The sequence below is a fragment of the Lottia gigantea genome, assembly GCF_000327385.1.
Source record: "Lottia gigantea unplaced genomic scaffold LOTGIsca_32, whole genome shotgun sequence".
Lineage (NCBI taxonomy): Eukaryota > Metazoa > Mollusca > Gastropoda > Lottiidae > Lottia > Lottia gigantea.
In genome coordinates, this window is record NW_008709073.1 from 146,195 (window position 1) to 170,432 (window position 24,238).

General features: G+C 32.0%; 2 protein-coding genes across 2 annotated transcripts; both read left to right on the plus strand.

The window, feature by feature from the left end:
• Positions 1-9,964: 9,964 nt before the first annotated feature.
• Positions 9,965-10,156, plus strand: LOTGIDRAFT_119787 (hypothetical protein; the record flags this gene model as incomplete). The annotated part of the gene is made up of 1 exon (XM_009057933.1): positions 9,965-10,156. A coding segment is annotated over one exon (192 nt), but the record flags the coding sequence as incomplete, so codon positions are not given.
• Positions 10,157-17,741: 7,585 nt separating this feature from the next.
• On the plus strand, positions 17,742-19,493 carry LOTGIDRAFT_161998 (hypothetical protein; the record flags this gene model as incomplete). The annotated part of the gene is made up of 2 exons (XM_009057934.1): positions 17,742-18,327; positions 18,526-19,493. The coding sequence occupies 2 exons, from the start codon at positions 17,742-17,744 to the stop codon at positions 19,491-19,493; spliced, it is 1,554 nt and encodes a 517-aa protein (XP_009056182.1).
• Between the last annotated feature and the right edge of the window lie 4,745 nt (positions 19,494-24,238).

Consider the following 24,238-nt stretch of genomic DNA (forward strand, 5'->3'; position numbering starts at 1 on the left):
GGCTCACCGTCAATCACGTCGTCGAACATTTCTTCGTCAACAGTTTCTCTTGAGTCCAGATGGAATTCCTCATTGAGTTCCACATTGAGTTCCACTAAAAGCTCCGATAACTCATCTGGATATGGTGTCTTCACCCATTTAATCATTAAATCGTTCGTCCAACCATTATTTGACGCGGGGGGTAGAGACATAATAGGCTGATCAGACAGCCGCCACATTCTAGCAATATAGTTAGTAAGCTGTATGCAGTACTAAGGACGTCAGACACCAGGGGGAGAAAACATAGGACGACTATCTTTCTCTATCTGAGATTTCAGGGTATTCACTTTACAGTGTTCAGTTTCTTCTGATTTTGATAGTAATTTTTCTGAAGTTCTGCCTGGCAACTACTCACTGCTGTTTGTTGATATTCGTTGATTTTCTTCAACGAATCCTTGGTTATATTCTTCACTGTTTTCAACTCTTCTAACTTACGTTTCAGGGTGTCTTTGTAATTTTCTAAAATGATGTCTTTAGAGTCTTCAATATTAAGAAAAGAATGGTTTTGGTGTTGAAGAAGGAATGTCGAACACTAAATGGTGTTACAGTCTTCTCAGAAACATTTCAGCTCCTCCTTGTGATGTTTGGAGCAGTAATCTGTATCTCCTGTTCTGTTTGTTGAACTCGTTGATGGAGCAGATAGATAAAATTTGTTGAAAACTTCCTCACCCCGCCATCAGGAATTTTGCTGATTTTGTTACATATTTGATGGCGTTCCCAAATTGGAACTATCCAGGTCTTCCAGACACTTCCTACAAAATGTATGATGACAATCCAATAATTTAGGTTCCTGGAATGGTCCAAGACATACAGCACATTCAAACTCTTCTACATTCCCATCCATTTTGATTTTAAATGCAATTCAATAATCTTTATGGTACGTTATGATATAATCGAATCTCTTATGTCATGTTTTTATCAACCCGAAAACTGAACAACGTAATAAATATAATTTGAAGACCAGTTAACAATCCACCATAGTTTCCCTTGACAACTAAAAAACATCCTGTTTGAAGTTTGAAGTTTAAAGATCTCCAATCCTATGGTAATAGTAATATAAAGTGTCTCCAGCATTTCTAGATTTATACCTCCAGTTTTGGTTAAGGGACAGATGTGCCATTTTAGAGGGTTGATTTAGTCTTGAAAATATGTAAGTAGTCTTCAGAAGTACTAGAAATGTACGAAAATTGCATATTTCCTTCAAAAATACCTTGTGAGTTTTACTCACTTTATCTACATATGTCTTTTCTATATATCACAGAGTATAATCTTAAAATGATGAGTCATCATTTTGGCATTCAAACGAATTGGACACACATGGAATTGAAGGCGCATCTGTCCCTTTAATGAAGTAAAAATTTGAGAATTTCAAAATATTCGAGAGGTAGACTAATAAATCATGCCAATGATGTTAGTTTCTTAAAATTATAAAAACCACCGAGAGTTGCCTTGTATTTCTAGATTTAGTGGATCATTCTCCTGAAAATGTTTTGAAACTTTGAATTTATTTTGTATTTGAATATGTAATTATTTATGTTTGTGATCAAGTAAGACTAGAATCGTATTTGCTAAAAAGATGGTGTTCTAAATATAAGCATATGGTTATTTTAATTTATTGTAATGTTCACAATGTCAAGCTATTACAAACTTCATCTTCACAATGTCAAGCTATTACAAACTTCATCTTCACAATATCGAGCTATTACAAACTTCATCTTCACAATGTCAAGCTATTACAAACTACATCTTTACAATGTCAAAACTATCACAAACTTCATCTTCACAATGTCAAGTTATTACAAACTACATTTTCACAATGTCAAGCTATTACAAACTTCATCTTTACAATGTCAAGTTATTACAAACTACATCTTCATAATGTCAAGCTATTACAAACTTCATCTTCACAATGTCAAGCTATTACAAACTTCATCTCCACAATGTCATGACCTATTTTGACCTTTCGTGACCTTTGACCTGGATTACCTCAAAGAATTGGGACTTATAGATAGTGCTGATTCACACTATTGAGCTTTTGTCAATTTCTAGATGATATCAATGAATTTTGTACACATTGTGTAGTTAAATTTTCAATTTTTAACGTTATTTGACCTTTCGTGACCTTTGACTTTGAATAACTCAAAAACGCCCCCTGACCTGGCACTTTACCTCCCAGATTCGGATTCCTGAGGAAAAATGCCTCTAGAAAAGTTAACTCAGATTTTGCCCCCTCTCATGTGACAATACTCCCCCTTCTCCCTCTGGTCTAAATTGCCTCCCACCATTTTGTGATTTGACCCTGTCTTGTTATGTGGTTTCTAAGATTGTGACATCATAAACCTTATGAGGTCATATTGTAATTTTAATCTTAACTGCCTTCCACCATTTGTAGTTTGTTTCTTCCCCTGATGAAGTCAAAACTTTTTTGACGAAACGTTGGGTATTAAAATTAAAGGATGGTATTTGATGTCAAGTTTTATTATTTATTACACATTTCCATGTGGGAGTATAAAAATCGGCTTCCTACCCTTTTCTTTAAATTTCATGTGCTTTCATTTGACAAAAACATCATCAAAATGGTGGTAAAGCCACAATCTCTGATAAGATAGCTTGCCAGGCAAGTTAATATATGCCCACTGGCAGCTTTGATGTAACAATCACCAGTATGAAATATCCAACCTTCAATCAAACACTTCTTTTGAACTCTTTAGGGCGATACTGAATAATATTGAGTGTGAGTTATTGCCCATGTTCTTGAAAACGTGTTCAATTTTTACCTCATGAAAACTCTAGAAGGCAAATATTCAATCTTCAGCTTGGTACTGAATAATAAAACCAAGTTTTGTCAAAATCCGGCAGGAATCATGCCTTTTAGTGTTTAAGTGCTAAAATTTGAAAGTGTTTTCAAGAACGAGGTCAATAACTCCTATGAAGCATATTTCGATTTTTTTGATTTTCGATAAGGTTCTTCCATGGGTGATAATAAACAATTTCACCAAGTTTCGTCAAAATCTGTCAATAATTGAGCCTTCTAGAATGTTTACAATCTAGAAATTGAACGCCTGTTCAAGAACAAGGGCAATAACTCATACTAAATATTTTTCGATTCTTTTGATTTTCAATAGGGTTCATCCTTGGGTGATTACGAACACTCATACCAAGTATTGTCAAAATCCGTCAAGAATTGTGTCTTGTAGAGTGTTTACAAGCAATTGTGGATGGATGGATGGATGGACGGACGGACATGGGTGACGGCAATATATGCCCCCCATTTCATGTGGGCACATAAAAATTGAACGTGTTTTCAAGAACAAGGGACATAAGGGCAATTATTCATATCAAATATTTTTCGATTTTATTGATTTTCAATAGGGTTCATCCTTGGGTGATTGCAAACACTCACACCAAGTTTTGTCAAAATCCATCAAGAATTGTGTCTTGTAGAGTGTTTACGAGCAATTATGGATAGACGGACGTACATGGGTGACGGCAATATATGCACCCATTTCATAGGGGCATATAAAAATTGAACGTGTTTTCAAGAACAAGGGACACAAGGGCAATAATTCATATCAAATATTTTTCGATTTTATTGATATTCAATAAGGTTCATCCTTGGGTGATAATAAACAATTTCAGCAAGTTTTGTCAAAATCCGTAAAGAATTGTGACTTGTAGAGTGTTTACGAGCTAAAACACACGCATTTGGAAGAACAAGGGCAATAACTCATTTAAATATTTTTCAATTTTATTGATTTTCGATAGGGTTCATCCTTGGGTGATAATAATTGATAAAATTGTGCCTTGAAGAGTGTTTACGAGCAATTGTGGACGGACGGACATGGGTGACGGCAATATACGCTACATATTTCATGTGGGCGTATAAAAATTTTGAATAAGAATTTAAAAAAAGTCAAAATGGTGGACAAAATATAAATTTTCATTTAATGCTAAATGCCTCTGCTTTTTTAAGTCAAACATTATTTTCATTTTAGTGCAAGTTTCAGACATAAAAATCGGAAGGGGGTAAACAGGATTTCGTGCAAACCAAGAGTGATGCAAATTTTTGATTAAGCCAATTTGTTTTCTTTGGAGATCTGTTATTGCACCAAAAGTTTCAAATCAATCTGACCAACAATCGAGAAAGTAGGAAATTTGATCAAAATTTTGCTCAAAAATTGGCTCAAAAATGTGTGCTATGAATTATCTAAATTCGAATTCATTTAACTTCTATCACATACGATTTTTTCGTGAGATTCTAAAATTGAAAACACAAACAAAATCGAGTCAATTATTTACTTTCGGCAAAATTGCCACTATCTGTTTGCAAAAATATTCATTAGTTAATAAACCACATATGTAGATCTAATGCATTGCAAATATTGCTGTAATTATTACAGTTTCTGCAGATTACTCGACACAAATCAGACTTCTTTTTAAATAACGTAAAAAATAAATCAGGACTCAAATAATACATGTAGGCCTACCTGCATCATCATGAGCTGAAAGCTTTTCTTTAACACGACCATATTCTATACTATAAAAATACCTAAAATATACAGTAAGTCTTGATGAATAAGATTAAGATTCTTCTTTATACGCCCACATGAAATGAACTCTATTGAAAATCAGACGAATCGAAAAATATTTACTATGAGTTATTGCCCTTGTTCTTGAAACGCTCGTAAACACTCTAGAAGGTGCAATTCATGACAGAATTTGATGAAACTTGGTATAAGTGTTCGTAATCACCTAAGGATAAACCCTATCGAAAATCAGAAAAATTGAAAAATATTTAGTATGAGTTCAAATTTTAGCTTGTAAACACTCTAGAAGGGACAATTCTTGACGGATTTTAACGAAATGTGGCTTGATTGTTGGTTATCACCCAAGGATGAACCGTATTGAAAATCAGAAGAATCTAAAAATATTGAGTATGAGTTATTGCCCTTATTCTTGAAAACGCGTTCAATTTTTAGTTTGTAAACTTTCTAGAATGTTCAATTCTTGACAGATTTTAACGAAATTTGGCTTGAGTGTTTGTTAACACCCTAGGATAAAGCCTATTGAAAATCAGAAAAATCGAAAAACATTTAGTATTGCCCTTGATCTTGAAAAATCGTTCAATTTGTAGCTCATAATAACTCTAGAAGGCATGATTCTTGCCGAATTTGGACAAAACTTGGTTTTATTATTCATTATTGTGCTGAAGATTGAATATTTGCCTTCTAGAGTTTTCACGAGCTAAAGATTGAACACGTTTTCAAGAACTAGGGCAATAACTCATACTCAATATTATTCAGTATCGCCCTAAAGAGTTCAAAAGAAGTGTATGACTGAAGGTTGAATATTTCATACTGGTGATTGTTACTGTACTGCTAAATATTTATGTTCAAAATCAAAGCTGCCAGTGGGCGTATATTATCTTGCCTGGCAAGCTATCTTCATTATTATCATTGCATTACATTAGAAAACAATCACATTACAAGAACCACTCGTGGTACTGAGTGGGACTTTGCTAATGTGCCAATTTGCTAGGGGATTTGAAAAAAATCAACCTTCTATGTTAAATAGGTCACGTGCTAAAGCAGTCAAAAGTTGTGAAAAATTCTCTTTTTGGAAGGTTGTGTAACCGGTAGTAGATCTCAGACATCAAGTCAATGACCTTTGACCTTGTTAAGGTGAAGGTCAATAAAGGTCTATGTCACGAGATATCAGTCATAAAACTTTGAAATACAAACCGTATAAACCGTGGGCATCAAATATGAAGGTATCAATCTAAAGCCAAGGCCAATGACCTTTGATCCTACCAAGTCATGGTCAAAATCTAAAATTTGAAAATTCTAAAACCCGTTTTTTGAACTAGAAAGCTGAAACAACTGCTCTTTTAACACAAACTGGCCAAATGAATGATGTATTGTGTGGAAAGTTCCTTTTTGAACAAATATATTCTTTGCAACGAGTAATTTAACCCGGATGTGCCACGCCAACCTCAACTTTTAACATAGGTCAATTAATATCCAAAATGTTTAATTGTATTCCAAATTTCAAGCTTCTACACCAAATAGGTCAGAGGATAATCATACACAAAGCTCAAAGAGGCAAATATTTGGTAAAAAAATCACCAATTTCAATTTTACTTTAAAAAACAATTGTTTATTATCACTGGAAAGAGCATAAGTAGCACATTAAGAATCCGAAAAATTAAACCTTTAGGGTAATTGCTAGAGCAGTCAAAAGTTGTGAATTTGGCTGTTTTCAGACAGCCATACAACCGGAATGTCGGAGGTCAAATATGAAAGTATCAACTGATAGCCAAGGTCAATGACCTTGGACCCAATGAAGGTCAAGGTCATCAAAGGTCAAGGTCATGAGATACGAAATTCATAAATTTGCTTCCTTTTTTTTGTTGGCAATCGATTGCAGTTTACATACACATCAAAATTATATAAGCCCACTTCTCCATAAAGGCCTCATTTTTGGTTTTACATAAGTGTTTCATATCAATATGGCAGCCAAAATATCACTTCCAGTCCGGATTTTTTTTTTCTTCGTTTTTTTTTGTAATAAAACCGATCAATATAAATGTTGTTGCTCTACATGAACTACACCGGAAGTAGTTGAACCTGGAAGGGAAAGTCAAATTCAAAAGTTTGATTGTACCATATTGTGTACTTTAGTGATCTGTTTTTGCATCAAAAATTTTAAAAAAATCGGACTAAAAACAAAAACAAAATTTTCTGTGTAAAAATTGCAAAATTTGATCGAAAAATGTCTGCAACAAATTTTTGATTTTCGAAATTTTTTAAGTGCTATATATCAGATATTACAAGTAGAATCGAAAAAAGTAGATTCGAAAAAAGAAAATCCATAGAAAATCAAACCAAAAATGCGACTTCTAAAGCCGATTTTCTACTTTTTTTACAGAAGGTCCCCAAATGTAGAAATGTTGCCACAGCTGTTGCAGCCTTTGCTTGAAAAGGTGTGGTAAAGTCACAAAAAAAAAGAATTGACAATATGCTAACAACAATAACATACACTTTACCTTGATATTCATACATAAAAACCCTGATACAAATTATTTTCAATATATGAGGTCTCTAATAATTAAATAAAATCAAAAACGCCCATTTATGGTTGGCGAAATCATTATCATAAGATATCAGTATGAGCTATTATTTTCTAAGAATTCTAAGATACTTAGGTCAGATTTTTGAAGTTTCGTTTTATGTATCAAATATTTTGTTAGAATGGCAACATGAATAAAATAATGCCATAAAGGTTTTGAACTAAATGTATCACTTTCTAAAATTCCAAAAGTTTTTACGAAAGTAGTTAAACTAATTGGAATATTTTTATCCAAAAATCATTGGATAGATAGATCCAGAAAATTTGTGATTTATTACAACAAAGAAATATATGTTCAATGGATTCATTAGATTTGGAGCAGAAATCACAAAGTGTACTACTCTCTTTGCCAATTTTAAAAGTTTATCGTTTGTAAATATAATATGGTGTAGAAATTTAAATTCAAAGTTTTCAAGAACAAGGGCAATAAACTCATACTAAGTTTTTGTTAGATTTTTCTGATTTTCGATAGGGTTCATCCTTGGGTAATAACAAACACTCCTACAATGTTTTGTCAAAATCAGTCAAGAATTGTGCCTTCAAGAGTGTTTACGAGCAAATGCAGACGGACGGACATAGGTGACGAAAATATACTCTTTCATGTGGGCGTATAAAACTAATACCTGTCATCAGCCTAACAGTAGCTCTCACATAAAATAAAAAATAATTTAAAATAAAATATGTAATGGGAAAAGTCTAATTTACATATTACCTTGGCAAGTAAAGTTACACAAAAAGAATAAAATAATACCAAAAAAGGAAAGAAGCTAAGATTGACATAGTTACATTTAGGTGAGAATTTTGTGTTAAAGTTGTTTGAAAACTAACACAATAATGTAATATACTATTGTGATTATTTTATGATACAAATAAATAAATTATTTGGATTTAAAGTAAAGTTGGTTGATTTGTATAGAGAAGTATTGGGTTGTTGCAAATTATTGGGAAAAAAACAAAGGTTAAAAAAATTCATGATGCAAACAACCAGTAGCCTAATTTATATATCATAAAGAGAATACGTTAACTTAAAACTATTAATATTATTCATGAATTATGAGATGACACTCAATTTACTATAAGGGATATGTTGGAAATCAAGGATGAAAATATTGGTTTTGTAGCAGTAAATATGAATTAAAATGGCAGTATTTAATTATTACGGTTCTTGTGTGTTAATATAATTCACGAAAGAAAATAGCTAATGTAAATGTAAATATTGCTCTTGTAGCAGTAAATATTAATTAAGATAGTTTGCCAGGCAAGGTAATATACGCCCACTGGCAGCTTTGATTTTGAATAAAAATATTTAGCAGTACAGTAACAATCACCAGTATGAAATATTCAACCTTCAGTAATACACTTCTTTTGAACTCTTTAGGGCGATAATGAATAATATTGAGTAAGAGTTATTGGCCTTGTTCTTGAAAACGTGTTCAATTTTTAGCTCGTGGAAACTTTAGAAGGCAAATATTCAATCTTCAGCGCGTGACTGAATAATAAAGCCAAGTTTTGTCAAAATCCAGCAAGAATCATGCCTTACAGTGTTTAAGAGCTAAATTTGAAAGTGTTTTCAAGAACAAGGGCAGTAACTCATACTAAATATTTTTCAATTCTTCTGATTTTCTATAGAGTTCATCCTTGGGTGATTACGAACACTCGTGCCAAGTTTAGTGAAAATCCATCAAGAATTATGCCTTCTAGATTGTTTACGAGCTAAATATTGAACGCATTTTCAAGAACAAGGGCAATAACTTATACTACATATTTTTCGATTATTAGGGTTCATCCTTGGGTGATTACGAAACACGAACCAAGTTTTGTCAAAATCCGTAAAGAATTGTGTCTTGTAGAGTGTTTATGAGCAATTGTGGACAGACGGACCAACGGACGGACATGGGTGATGGCAATATATGCCCCCCATTTCATGTGGGCGTATAAAATGACAGTATTGAATTATTACAGTTCTCGTATGTTAAAACAATTCACGAAAGATAGCTAGCTAATGTAACTGTGAATATTTCTCCAGTTCTCGTATGTTAAAACAAATAACATGGAAGAAACTAGCTAAGGTAATTGTGACTATTGCTAATATAGTAGTAAATATTATTTTAAGTGACAGAAATAAATAATATTTAAAGTGACAATTGTAGATTATTATTACTGTCAGAAACATCTCAATCAGAAACAATATTCTTCCTATTATAATAATTGAGTGGCAAATCCATTTCTCGAATTGTCAAGGTTTCTTATGCAATCAATTTTTATTTTCTTTCCTTTTATGAAGTTTCCCAGCATAAACTGGATATGGTAAAGTATTTTTGTTTTAGTCAAAGATTTTCAAATCGGCTGGAATCAAAGATAAATATCCTTATTGAAAATTTTGCTAGTCCGGAAGTTGCATAATGTGAGATTTATCTCGGGTTTTTCTTTTTATGCCCTATGTAACAAAATGTATCAAGTGCAATATAGACAGGATGCCAATACAAATAAAACTGTGTCATCTAAATTTATTAATCACCTTGTGTGATCCTGCTTCCTGTGTAATTCGCAAATGTAGACAAAAACCCTACAGATTATCTATAATAAATAATTTGAAGAAAAAATTCAAAACGGAAGTGATGAATGTGCCTTTACCTGAGACCACCATTTATTATCCAATGTGTATGATTTTGGTGTCTATCAAAACCTTGTTACTTTATCTACCCCAGTAAAAAAGTGGGTGAAATTTTGGTGAAATTCACTGAAATACTGCAAATTTTGCCAACTTTCAATAAAACGGAAGAACTTTCAATTAGAAATTCCTATTGACAATACAGTTAAACCTTTTGTACAGCAATTTAGACATGAAGGATTTAATTTGAGACCAAATCTTGAAAAGAAACTTGATGAACTTGAAAACGTAGATTTACTTGAAAAAGTGAAAGGATCGAGACCGTGGATATCTCTGTGTGTTGTGGTACCAAAAGATAACAGTGATATAAGACTTTAAATTGATATGAGACAGGCCAATAGTGCAATTGTGAGAGAAAGACATGTAATACCAACTGTTTATGAGGTTTTGCATGACCTAAACCATAGTACTGTTTTCAATTCAATACGCCTCAGTTAGAATTCATGGGACACATATCTGCGAGAGGAATTGGTCCAACAGTAAGATCATTCTTAGGACTTGTCAGCTATAGCGCTCGCTATATTTAAAATTTTGCGACTAAAGCTGAACCTTGAGAAAGTTAAAAAAGAAAAATAAACCATTTGAATGGGGTCTAAAACAAGAACAATCATTTAATAAATTAAAAGAATGCTTATCTAAGTATTCTATCTTAGGATATTTTAATAAAAATAATAGAACATTTGTAATAACTGATGCAAGTCCTGTAGGTGTAGGTGATATAATAATTCAAGAACAAAAAGGTGAACATAGAATAATAACTTATGCAAGTAGGTCACTAAGTGATGTAGAAAAACGTTTTTTCACAAACAGAAAAGGAAAAATTAGGAATATTTTGGGCATGTGAATTTGATATTTATCAAATTATATCACAAATTCCCAAAAAGGGGAAACCAATTAAAACTATATTATTGTCCTGTTATTTGACGTTTCGGCTTACTGCCTTCTTCAGAAACACTCAAAATAGATGTCGATCACATCTTATTCAGTTATTTTACTAACTATTTATTCGGCTTACTGTCAAATAACAGGACAATAATATATTTTTTATATGTATTGATATAGCGATTTTGATTATAATAGTTTAGATGATGTTATTGAAGATAGTTCATAATAATAATTTGCATCATGAAAATCAAAATAGAAATATAAGAAAGTATTCTAAATGTATCAATAACAAATCTAGGCTTCGAGATACAGCACTGCAAAGGTTCAAGATAGCTTGCCAAGCAAGGTAATATACGCCCACTGGCAGCTTTGATTTTGAATAAAGATATTTAGCAGTACAGTAATAATCATCAGTATGAAATATTCAACCTTCAGTCATACACTTCTTTTGAACTCTTTAGGGCGATACTGAATAATATTGAGTATGAGTTATTGAAAAAGTGTTCAATTTTTAGCTCGTGAAAACAAATGCAAATATCCAATCTTCAGCGCAGGACTGAATAATAAAACCAAGTTTTGTCAAAATCCTGCAAGAATCATGCCTTTTAGTGTTTAAGTGCTAAATTTGAAAGCCTTTTCAAGAACAAGGGCAATAACTCATACTAAATATTTTTTGATTCTTTTGATTTTCAATAGGGTTCACCTTGGGTGATTACAAACATTCACACAAAGTTTCATCAAGAATTGTGCCTTCTAGAGTGATTACGAGCTAAAAATTGAATGCGTTTTCAATAGCAAGGGCAATAACTCATGCTAATTTTTTTCGATTTTTCTGATTATCAATAGGGTTTATCTTTGTGTGATAACAAATACTCATGCCAAGTTTACGACCTAAAAATTGAACGCCAAGCAATAACTTAAACTAAATATTTTTCGATACTTCTGATTTTCAATAGGGTTCATTCTTGGGTGATTGCGAACACTCATGTCAAGTTTCGTCAAAATCCACCAAGAATAGTATCTTCTGGGGTGTTTACAAGCTAAAAATTGAACGCGTTTTCAAGAACAAGGGCAATAACTCATACTAAATATTTTCGATACTTCTGATTTTCAATAAGGTTCATCCTTGGGTGATTACGAACACTCATGCAAAGTTTCGTTAAAATCCATCAAGAATTGTGCCTTCTAGAGTGTTTACGAGCTAAAAATTGAACGCGTTTTCAAGAACAAGGGCAATAACTTAAACTAAATATTTTTGATTCTTCTGATTTTCAATAGGTTTCATCCTTGGGTGATTACAAACACTCATACCAAGTTTTGCCAAAATCCGTCAAGAATTGTGTCTTATAGTAAGTAAGTTTCTTTATTCAGTATAGAAGGTCATTGACCCATGATACAATGTATAATTACATCAACAATTGTATAAATAAATATTGTAAATATGTAAATAAATATTATATAATGATAACAAAATGGAGGTTGCCTAGCAGAGTGAACACGGCACCCTTTAGTACAATAGAGACTACTTATATGCTTACATGTGCAATATTTCAACAATCACATTTACATACACAATTTTCAACTATGTCTGGCAAAAACCAACCATAATAAATAATAATTACAAATTTCAGAATGTGTGTGGCAAAGACCAAACAAACTTCTTAATACGATCGAATTCCCAACTAAGTATGATCAAAATCACAACCATACTTCTTAATAGATGGAAATCACCAACCATGCTTCTTAATAAATTCAAAATTCGGACTATGTCTGGCAAAGCCAAACGCTCTTGAAAGAATACCATTTTTGGACTGTGTTGGCAACAATCAACCATATTACTTAATAGATAATTAATTTCAAGCTGTATGTGACAAAATTATTATATAATTATAAAGACATTTGCTCCACTTCAACCTAGAGGAAAATATTAAACCTAAGTAATTGTAGTATGTGTCACATTCCAGGTGGTCACCCTTAAAGATCCATTTTTCCTCAAAATACCTCCATTACGGAAAACTATTACTTTTGTTTTGCTAAGATTGACATTTAATTGCAAATTTTCACAGAAAAGTTCTAGAGTGTTAATTTTCTTTTGTAGGACGCCTACACTGTCAGAGACTAAACTTACGTCATCAGCGTACAATAATGCCAATATTTTCTTGACCTCTTGTATGGTAAATATTCCTCTAGCATTGCTATTTTCCAGGAGATCAATTAATTGGTTTATATAAAAGCAGAATAATATTGGGCTTAAAATACATCCCTGGCATACACCAGTGTGGCATTCGAAATATGAGGTTATTCGGTTACCTAATTTAACACTAGATAGCACAGATGTATACATATTAATTAAAGCTCTATGCATTTTACCCTGAATGCCCCTTGTAAAAAGCAATGACATAAGATTTTGTCTATTTATCGAGTCAAATGCTTTTGAAAAATCTACAAATAGTGTGTAAAATCTACCTTTTGATTTTGTCAAATACTTTTCTATGAGGCCACTCAGTGTAAAAATATGATCCACAGTTGAATACTGCAGTCTGAAACCAGCTTGAGCTTCTACATATTTATCATTTATATCTGACCAAGTTTGCAATCTTGAATTCGATACAGATGCATACATTTTTCCAACACAGTCCAGTAGAGATATTCCCCTATAGTTATTGGGGTCAGATGTGGCACCTTTCTTATAAAGGGGGACAATTAATGCCTTTGACCATGACTCTGGAAAGTAAGTGTCTGCGTTGAACACTCCATCGAATAATTTACTTTATATTTCTGCAGAGATGTCTCATTATTTGACTGTCTAAAACTTTTAAGGTTATTATATTTCAAACCATGCAGGTTGCTGTGAAGGTTTGTGTGGTGAAATTAAATTAACGGGCTTAAGGTTGGCACATGTTTTCACATAAGACATCAGGTGCATCAATGCATCTTCTAAACATGGTAATAGATTGACATACGTATCGAAGAATGCATCAAAGTTTTGGATAAAATTCTGCTATCATTCCAGACAATTTTTCGAAATTGAGATGTTTGATCCGGAACACTGTTATCTATGTTGTCACATATTTTGCATTGAATGTCAAATGCAAGTGGGAAATGATCTGATTCTGTTCTGTTAACGACTGTAAAATTAGAAACATAGCTAAAAAGTTCTGTAGATACCAATAGATAATCCACTACACTGGCACCATTGTACTTTAAGCAGGTAAATTCTCCATTGGTGTCTAGCTGCCCTTCCATTAACGATATGAATATTCCACGAAGCACATAATGCAAGAAGTCGTTTACCATAGTTATTCACAACACTATCTTTGGAGTTTCGTGGTAGGGTGAAAGTGTCAGAGTCATAGTCTGCAACATCCAGAACCTGTATGTATTTGGTTGAATCATCAAACACATAGTCATGCAGAGAGCCATCTCCTGTCCTTGCATTAAAGTCACCGGTTAGTAACAACGGATTATTTGGAAAATCAGAATGCACAGTGAGCAAGTCTTCCTCAAAACCATCAAATCCATCCACTTCCTTATGAATAGTTGAACCTTCTGGTGCAATGTAGATAAATCCAAGTACTGAGTCTTCACTCCAGCCGAAATCTGTGCCATTGAACCGTCGAAAAATTTTTCTCCTTAAGATTTTCGTGTACCCTGGATATACTATTTTTTAATTCCTCATTGTAAAGAACAGCAATTCCACCTCTTTAACGTCCATCGCCTCGGATACAGGAATGTGATAAATAATTTGGAAAATGTAACTTCAAGTCGAAATCGTGACTGCAAAATGTCTCCAACAGACATATGACGTCATGTTTTACAAGGTATTTCACAAAATCATTATCCAGTACCTTGTTTTTTAACCCATTAATGTTCTATGTTACAAAACTTAGAAATTTTTTGTTGGATCCAGAGATTTATTTGTTTACACCGCCATCTTTGTCACGTGAGACACTAGCACTGGTCCAACTTACTTACTGATTCTCTAGAAGATCTTTCAGTGTATATAGGTTACCGTCTATCATTAACTTGTCGTAACGTAATCCTGACCTTTAACCCTTCTCTCGTGCTGTCAACATGTAGGGAATAAGCTCTTTCCTCTTCTGCCTAACGGAAAATGAAAAATCACTCGCTATCTGTACATTCGACGAATCTCTTACTTTCTTACTGGCCCTCAAAAATTGCTGACTTATCCTTTAAACTTTTTAGCTTAACCAACAGTGATTTCTTCTTATTATTCTATAAAATTGTCTGCACAATATCCACGATCGCCAATCCCAATTTTGAAGAAAGATAGTTGCCAACCTTCCCTTCTCACTCTTTTATACTGTCCTTCTTATCAACCTCAAGACCGGTTATCATAATATTATACTTTTTGTGTCTTATAGAGTGTTTATGAGCAATTATGGACGGACCGACATGGGTGACGGCAATATACGCCCCCCATTTCATGTGAGCGTATAAAAAATCATTTAGAAGATAAACTAGTGATGTGAAAAGATTCTTCAAAAGTCAACAAGTAACAAGTTTGAAAAGTTTTATTCAACAACAATTGTTCAATGTAATGAACAAAAAAACTCAGTTACAAAATTTAAGTTCACCGATATCTCAATTAGATGATAACATTACAAAACAAAAAATAGATGTTCAACTATTAATAGATAACATTGCTGCTCCAGGTAAAAATGAAGATACATCAATTAACTGTTCTGGAAACTAAATTTAACACTGAATTACAAAAAGAACTAACAAATATTAAACATTTTCAAACCTTAATATTTCAAGAAGTAAATGTCCGAAAACTTACATTAACATATCATTAAAAAGCTTGTGGCGAGCACATTGTAGAGACACCATTCCGATTGTTGTGAAAGCACAATCCTCTGAACATACCAAATTTAAGAAAATTTTTCATTTTCAAGACCCCATAAAATCAAAAGTAATTTACCAAAATAACAAATATAGGAATCAAATGAAAGTGTAGCCACAGAAGATATTTTTGCCGAAAGTTAAAGGTTGCAGTAAGTCAAGGTCAAAAGTTATCAGCCTTGATATTCAAAGCCTATCACAAAAAACTTTGATTGAAGGTTGTGCAAAGATAAAATTCAAAATTTCAAAAAATTTAAAACAATTTAAAACAAGTTTGAAAAAGTTCGGATTAAAAATGGCAGACAAGAAGTATTTTTCTGATATTTTGCTTTTTTTAAGATGGCGGCTTAACGGTTAGGAATTTGTATCAACTGGATGATGTATGTACACAACTAGACATTAATGGAATGAAGCAACTTTAAAGGCTAACTTTGATTCGTATATCAAAAGCTATGAGAAAATTAACGATACTCAATGTATCGTTGAAACTGAAAATGAAGAAAAAGAAATAAACCCAACAAACAGTAAATCTCCACAACTAACACCTAGTCATTTGGGGTCATTCATATTGTCACACAGTAAAAAAAATAATGAATAATTTTATTCATGTAAAAGATGGATTTCATAAGCCTAAAATATACTATAGAGCTTATACATTTCATCTAGCAATTGGAATAAATTAAATGAAGCTGGCTTAGTGTCCAAAAACGAATATTGCAAAGGAAAAATGATTAAAGCGATGGTGGAATTATATACGGTTTATATTTAGCACCGAAAGTCAAATAGAATATCATTCTAACTCCTGATGGTATTTTAAAAGATAAGATAAATGTAGACCATTATATTCAGTTAGCTAGTGGACATGATGTGACGAATGAATTTAAGAAAAGATGGGAAAAGAGTTCCACCAATGGAATAGTTATTCCATAGGATGATGATAAACAAAATAAAGTTTTTAGAAGTTATTTGAATCTTGATAAGAGAAAACCACCAAATAGTGAAGGAATTATGTGTCCTTATTGTGATAAAGATGAATTGAGTTTCGATGAAAACTATGAATTTGATGATTTCGATTATCTAACTATTCAAGAAGACAACATAGAGTCATGTGTCAAGTGTCATTACCAGCCTGGGTTAATTATTACTAATTAGTGAAATTTTGAAGAATTTGATGAATTGTACACCATTTACCGTCAAAGATATCAACTCAGACTTGTTAAATCAATTTTAGCTGGATTCTTGATAAACTCATTTATAGGTATTTTTTTGGTAAATGAGAATTATTTTTGGGTGGAATCAGTGCTTTTTATTCAAAATCTGTAGAATTCTGTAAAATCAAATAAAACTAAATTTGAATTAAAATTTTTATCAATTCATTGAAAGTTTTAAGTATTTCAATTTTTAGGTAAGATTCAATGAGAAAAATGAAAAGCATAATATTGTTATTTTGAGATGAAAAATGGATATTTTGTTCAGAAATCAGGGAAATTGTGATTTTTATTTTCATTTGTGTTTTCTCAAGTGGTTCCTGTATTATATAAATTTACTAGACTGTTCAAGGAAATTTGAACATTTGTTTTGGGATGAAAAACACCTTTTTTGATCAAAAAACAGGGGAATTGTACCTAATAGTGATGAATAGTTTTTAACTTCTCGAGTAACAGAGGAACCTATTCACTGTAAAAATACCCTTTAGCAGACAAAACAAATATTTTGTCAAAAAACGGGGTAATTACGATTTATAGAAGTATCATGACTAAATCATGGCAGTGGAAAGCTGAATTTGATTGAAATGTTGTAGTTCAGAAGACACCACTATCAAGTCATAAAAGGGACAAGATGGCCGCTGCTACTAGTCACTATTAATTTCTCTCTAGACAATACTAACCTAAAGTGCTATATTTGAGGATTTAAAGTTTTAATTTTTGGATTTATACTAAGTTTAGTGCCAGATAACTCTTCCCTGTGATTCTGGTTATTTTATGAGGATTATTTTGTCTTTGTTTGAACATTATATAATTGTCAACTGTTCAACCGTATACTGAGTGTTGTGGTACTTTTCATTTATCCTTCATTGGTACTTTTTCCTTTTGTTTATTATTTTAATATAATATATTCTGTTTACTATTCGTCTATAATATATATATATATCATGGCATCATCATTTTTGTTCAGTTTTATTGGGTCAATATTAGGAACCAGTTCCAGTAAAAAAGAGGAAAATAATATTGATATCAATAATAACAGATATTTTACTGTTATTAATCACACAGATAAATGTTGCAGTATCTGTGTAGCTTTTAAGGAAGAACAATTTTTTCAAACATTCAAATCCTTACTCTTTGATCATTATGTGAAGGAAACTTTTGAAGATAAAGGAACTAATGGATATATGTTATCCAGCATCCTTGATGATAAAAAACTCAAACTTTTTCTTCATGAGTCTACATCTGTGCTACATATCCAAGTTTGGGCATGTTTTTCATGGTTCAAGGACAAATTTCCATCATTTTTTGACCTTACAGACAAGGGTACCAGCCAACTTGTCAAACTTTACAATGAACATGTGACAATCATTAAACAAAGTGAACACAGTGAGCACCGAAATGCATGTTTTAACTGTGGAGTTACAGGACATAATGTTTCATCTTGTAGAAATGTTGGCCATGTTTATTGTCACAATGGTGGACAAGCGGGACATAAATCTGCTTACTGCAGATATCAAAATCAGAAGAGAAGTACATACAGGCCTAGTCCATATTATCACTATCAGGATTACTAGGGACTCGGCAAAGACCTTGCCGACCAGAGCTCAATACCAGTGTCAATACAGCCACCGGTTTCTTCGAAGTCATGTAAGGTAGTACATGAGCTAGACAGCTCAAAAACAGTTAGCTCAGAAAATTCCCTTCTCAGTCCCTCTGTTTCCATCACAGTTAGTAGCACAATTCCTTCTACCTTGAATTCACCTGCTGTCTCTGTCTCTTCATCTCATACTCTGTTCAGTTTATCCTCAGATGCCCTTTATCAAACACCACCTGCTGGTTTACAGTCATCTGCTTATTTAAAATTGGGTGGTGAATGTAAACCGAGCCAAAATCACTGTGATTGTGAGAGAGATGGCCTGAACAGGGTGGGAGATGTCTGTCTTTCAGGTGAAAATGATAATTCTACCAGACCTTCCTCATCAGACTCTCACATCTCATCAAGTTTGTCCCTGAATGACTTTTCTGATGTAATAACACCACCTGATCTAGATACATCAGCTATAACCCAACCTTTTAAATTAGGTGAAGGTAAATCGGATTACATCATTGGTCATTTAAATGTCAATCGTTTGATTACCAAAACGGAAGACAAACTTGATGAAATGCGTAAAGTTTTATTTCAACCAGAAAATGATATAAGTATTATGGGTTTTACTGAAACTTTTTTACATGAACTTATAAAAGATGATCTGTATGTTGAAAATTATGCTACTGAAAGAAAGGATCGTTGTGGTCAAGAGGGTGTGGGGGTTTTACTTTACATCAAAGATTCAATTAAGTATGAACGGATCCTTGAATTTGAAACAAATGAAATTGAATGTATATGGCTTAAGGTTTTTCCTGAATTTTCCAAATCTTTTATTTTATCCTTAACGTATAGACCACCTCATTCTTATGTCGAGTGGTATGAGAAATATGAACAAACTTTGTATAATATTTCATCAAAATATGCATCCGCAACTTTTTACATAATAGGTGATTTTAATATTGATTTTAACTCTCCTGTGCCGAAACATTGGCAGACCATTATTTCATCTTTTTCTTTATCACAATTGGTTATAGAACCAACCATACATGTGTACAGGTCAGGAAAAAAAATCTGGAGATTTGCCTTGAAAAATCTGGAGATTCGGTGAAAAGTCGGGAGATTTTTCCAAAGCGCGTAAATTCGTGATTTGAAACTCCAAATTGATTGTTTTTTTCTTTTTTTTTCAAATAGGCTGTAAGCCTTGTAAGTTAATTAAATTGATCATAGGCCTAGATGACACAGTTAAAATTAACAATCTATAATTATGGATAATTCTAGAAATAGTGCCTAATATTTCAAATTCAGGGGCCCAAAAAAAATTTGATATTAGCATTCTTCAGTAGGCCCTATTGATTGAATCAAAAATAATGTCAAGGTGAAAAGATGTTTGAAAACAAGAAAGCAAGCATGATCCCAGCCCTCTAAATTAAATGGTACCGGTAGGCCTACATGTAATACCATATTAAAAATCAGTATGCTCTGAAAGCAATATTTAGTAAATAATATGTACTGGCAATGTTACTTTTTCCAAAGGTGTAATTCATGCCATCTTAAATATCTCCAGTGCGATCATTAAATACTTTTCCTGCAACACTCTCACGAAGTATTGAACTGAATTTTCCGCTTCCATTTTGACGTTCTTCAGAATGGAAAGACTTATATAAGTTATATATGTATGAAGGCAATATAATGAATGTTTACAGGCTACAGTAAAATTACGAAACGATTTTATGAAACGAAGTTTGAGTTTACATAAGAATTAGACATCCAGTGGCGTTTGATAATCTACCGATAATGTTCAACCAACGCGAAAAACCGATTCTTCAGCTACCATTATAGACCATCTGTATACCAACGTACCAGATAATATTAAAGAAATTAAAATACCTCCATACAGTCTAAGTGATCATCTGCCTGTAATTTTCTCAATTAAGAATATTCAAAATAGTAAAAATTTTAAAAATAGGCACACTATGATTCAATATCGTCAATTTAAAAATTTTAAGGATTCTGATTTTTTAGATGATTTAATCAATTCTCCATTATCAAATATAGAGCAAATGAATGATATTGATACCGCTCTACCAACTTTTTATGACATTATTCTATCAGTCTTAAATAACCATGCCCCTATTAAAACCAGGCGTGTAAAGTATCCCACTCAACCCCTGTGGTTTAATGATGAAATTAAATCCAGGAGAAGGAAGAGAGATTATTATAAATTGATTGGCAATGGAAATTTATATAAACAATGGCGTAATAAAAGTAAGAAGTTAATAGAGCAGGCTAAGACTGACCATGTTAAGGATATCATTATTAATAAAAAAGACAATAAGACCATCTGGCAATAACTGAATTCTCTACAAGGAAAATTATCATTTGGCCCGAATTACCCGCAAACTATTGAACATCATGACTTTAAAACATCTGACCCAATCCAAATTACCGAACTTATGAATGAATATTTTACCAATATAACAGACGATATAAAGCCGCCGTATAAACCTCTCCAACAACCAAATATCATTCAAAATTACGTCAATGACAAAGTTTCTGGTGATTTTCTATTTGACCTACCTCTTATCTCAGTTTCAGAAGTACTAAGATATATTAAAAACCTTGAACCCAAAAAGGCTACAGGTTTAGACAGTCTAGGTTCAAAAATTTTAAAAATGTCAGCTGAGGTGATTTCAAGTTCACTTACTCATATTATAAATTTGTGTTTAACCAAATGTATCTTTCGCGATCAGCTGAAAGAAGCTAAAATAGTGCCAATTTATAAAAAAGGTCCCAAAGAAAACATTTCCAATTATAGACCAATTTCTATTTTACCCATCATTTCTAAAATTTTTGAAAAACATATCTCCATTAATATTAAGTCCTTTTTTAATAATTTCAATTTATTTTATGTTAACCAGTCTGGTTTTAGAGAGAATCATTCTTGTTCTACAGCACTAGTTCGGATTACTGATAATTGGCTTGAATGTTTAGACCATGTAAATTGACTGGTGTTTACTTGGATTTCAGTAAGGCTTTTGATCTTTTGGATCACCCAGCTCCTTCTTGACAAACTTATTTTATATAAATTTCATCCTAATTTGTTATATTTAATTAAATCGTATTTATCAAACCGTAACAAATAATTTTCAATCCATACAGAGGACGCTAAAATGTGGTGTTCCTCAGGGATCTATCCTTGGACCACTTATGTTTCTTATCTTCATAAATGATCTTCCACTTTATACTAAAAATGTCATTCCCGAAATATTTACTGATGATACTACTATACATTTTTCCGATAAAAAACTAGACTACATTCAAAGCTGTCTTCAAGAGGACTTAAACATTATCAGCCAATGGTGCTGTGATAATGGTATGGTTATCAAAGCAAATAAGTATGTTGATAAAACATGAAAGATACAGTGACAAATACCTTTCTCTCTCCATTGGTGACCAGAAGTTGGACAATGTCTCGGAAGCTATTTTACTCGGAATTACGATAGATGATCACTTAGACTGGGGGAAACATTTAACTGAACTTCACTGTTTGTTTCATCTAAAATATATCTTCTTAATATAATTAAAATAAATCTACCATTAGAAACACGAATATTATTTTATAATGCCTATATATCGCCTCATTTAGACTATTGTCATATTGTGTGGGGTAATGCTTTCCGGAATAAACTTGACTTCCTATTTAAGCTACAAAAACGTGCAGTGCGCAGTATCCTTGAGGCGAACTATGATACAAGATCGACAGACTTGTTTTCTCAATTAAATTGGCTAACTCTTGAACAACGAATTAAATATAACACTGGGATACTGACTTACAAAATTATGAATGGAAAATGTCCTCACTACTTTCAATATTATTTTCGGTTACAATCTTCAATTTCTACAATAACTCTCTGTCTACGTTCGGAAACAAAAAACTCATTACATCTACCCAAGTGCCATGAGGCCATGAAAAGAACATTTAAATACGAGGCTAGTTTACTCTGGAATTCATTACCTCAAGTACTTAAACAATCTAATGATGAAGAGGGTTTTAAGACAGGACTGAAAAGGGAATTACAATCATAATATGAAATTGTGTGTCTAATAGTACTATATTTTCTCTTCATCTGATAACCAAAGGGAAATATTACCTCAATTAATTCAAATTAATTCAATTTATTGTTAATGTTAATCACATTATTATCGCAACCATACATTTTCATATATTCATTTATTTTCATTCTTATTTTTGTTTATCATTTTGTAAATATGTTATTGTAGTTTTATGCAGAAAGATCCCATAAATAAAGTTATTATTATTATTATTATTATAAGGGGTATTATTATAAAGTTTAAAATAGCTCCTGACTTCACAAATTAGCAGAAAACAACAAACACTCAAACAAGCAAATCTTTTCTCAATCATCTGTCAAAATGGTTATGATTTAGATCTATTTCGGTAAGTTGAATATTGCAGATTCGTGTGAAATAAAGTATTACACACAGAAATGTAACAAATATTCTATAATTGAAATCGAAAGTAGATCAATCTATTTCTATACTTCTCAGAATCAAAAGCCGAATTACTAGACAATTCTTTCAAATGAAGTTGTATTGCAATTTCTTCATTTCCAAAGTCAGACCAATTTTTACCATCTTTGATTTCCAGATTTATATCTTTAATCATACTTGAAATGGTTTTTGTATAATTCTATATCCAATCGGTATAGTGAATGTTCAAATACTGTAAATAATCTGACGTTTGTATTTATTGAAAAATCCACTGTTTATCAAATTACAGTGAATATTAATATCATTCTCGATATTAGCCTTGTGTAGTGCTAATGTTGATTCTGTAAATATTTGTTTATCAAACCCTATTAAATCATTTAATGAATTTTCCACATTGAAATCAACTTGATTATTAGTTCTCAATATCAATTATATTTTGTTCAGATTCAAATTACCTTCGAATTCAATTTTGTTTTTACCATTTACACTTCCTCCAAATTCAGATAAGTATTCGTTGATATTTTTATTTGGTTATTATCTTTGTTGATAGTTCTAATGGAATTGTAAACAGAGAAATACTTTAAATCCCAATTCATATTCGTGATTGCGATCGAGTTCATACACTTAATCTAGAGATAATTTAATGACTGATTTATTTGAGGTTATAACGAATAATTGTAATTTATTTGACATTTTTATAGGATATTTTTATCTGAACATATTTATAATCATTTTCATGTATAAAACCTTTCTCTAGGAGTCTTTTTAAAATACAATTTACTTCATTATATTGTCTGTAAGAACGATGACCTTCTCTCATTGCTGCTGATATTATTCGGATCTATTCAGCAATTCCTCGTTGTTATCGGATAAAAAAAATTTACCTTCTCATGTATGTTCTAAAAAGTCATTGATTTTCTTTATAATATTATTATCACTTAAATTACCATCATTGTAATTATCATTACTGTAGTCATCATCATCATAGTTGACATCACTGTCGTCATCAAACTCTTCTAATTCTTCTATCTTCTTTTTTAACCTTGAGGTTTTTGCTCCTCTTCTAATCAATTGAAGAATTTATACGTATGCATTTAAATCGTCATAACTATAACCTTCATCGTATCCATTCATAAGATTAATGATACCAGTTGTTAAATTATATATACCTTCTTTTGTGTCAATTTTAAATGTTAGGTTTTCTTTATTGAAACGAAACTTAAAACTGTTAATTAGTAATCCACCATCATCAATAGTTTGAATCTGAATTTGAAAAATAATGTTTTATATCATCTAATGTCCTAATTATAATTTCACCATATTCAATCGGCTTTGGATCGG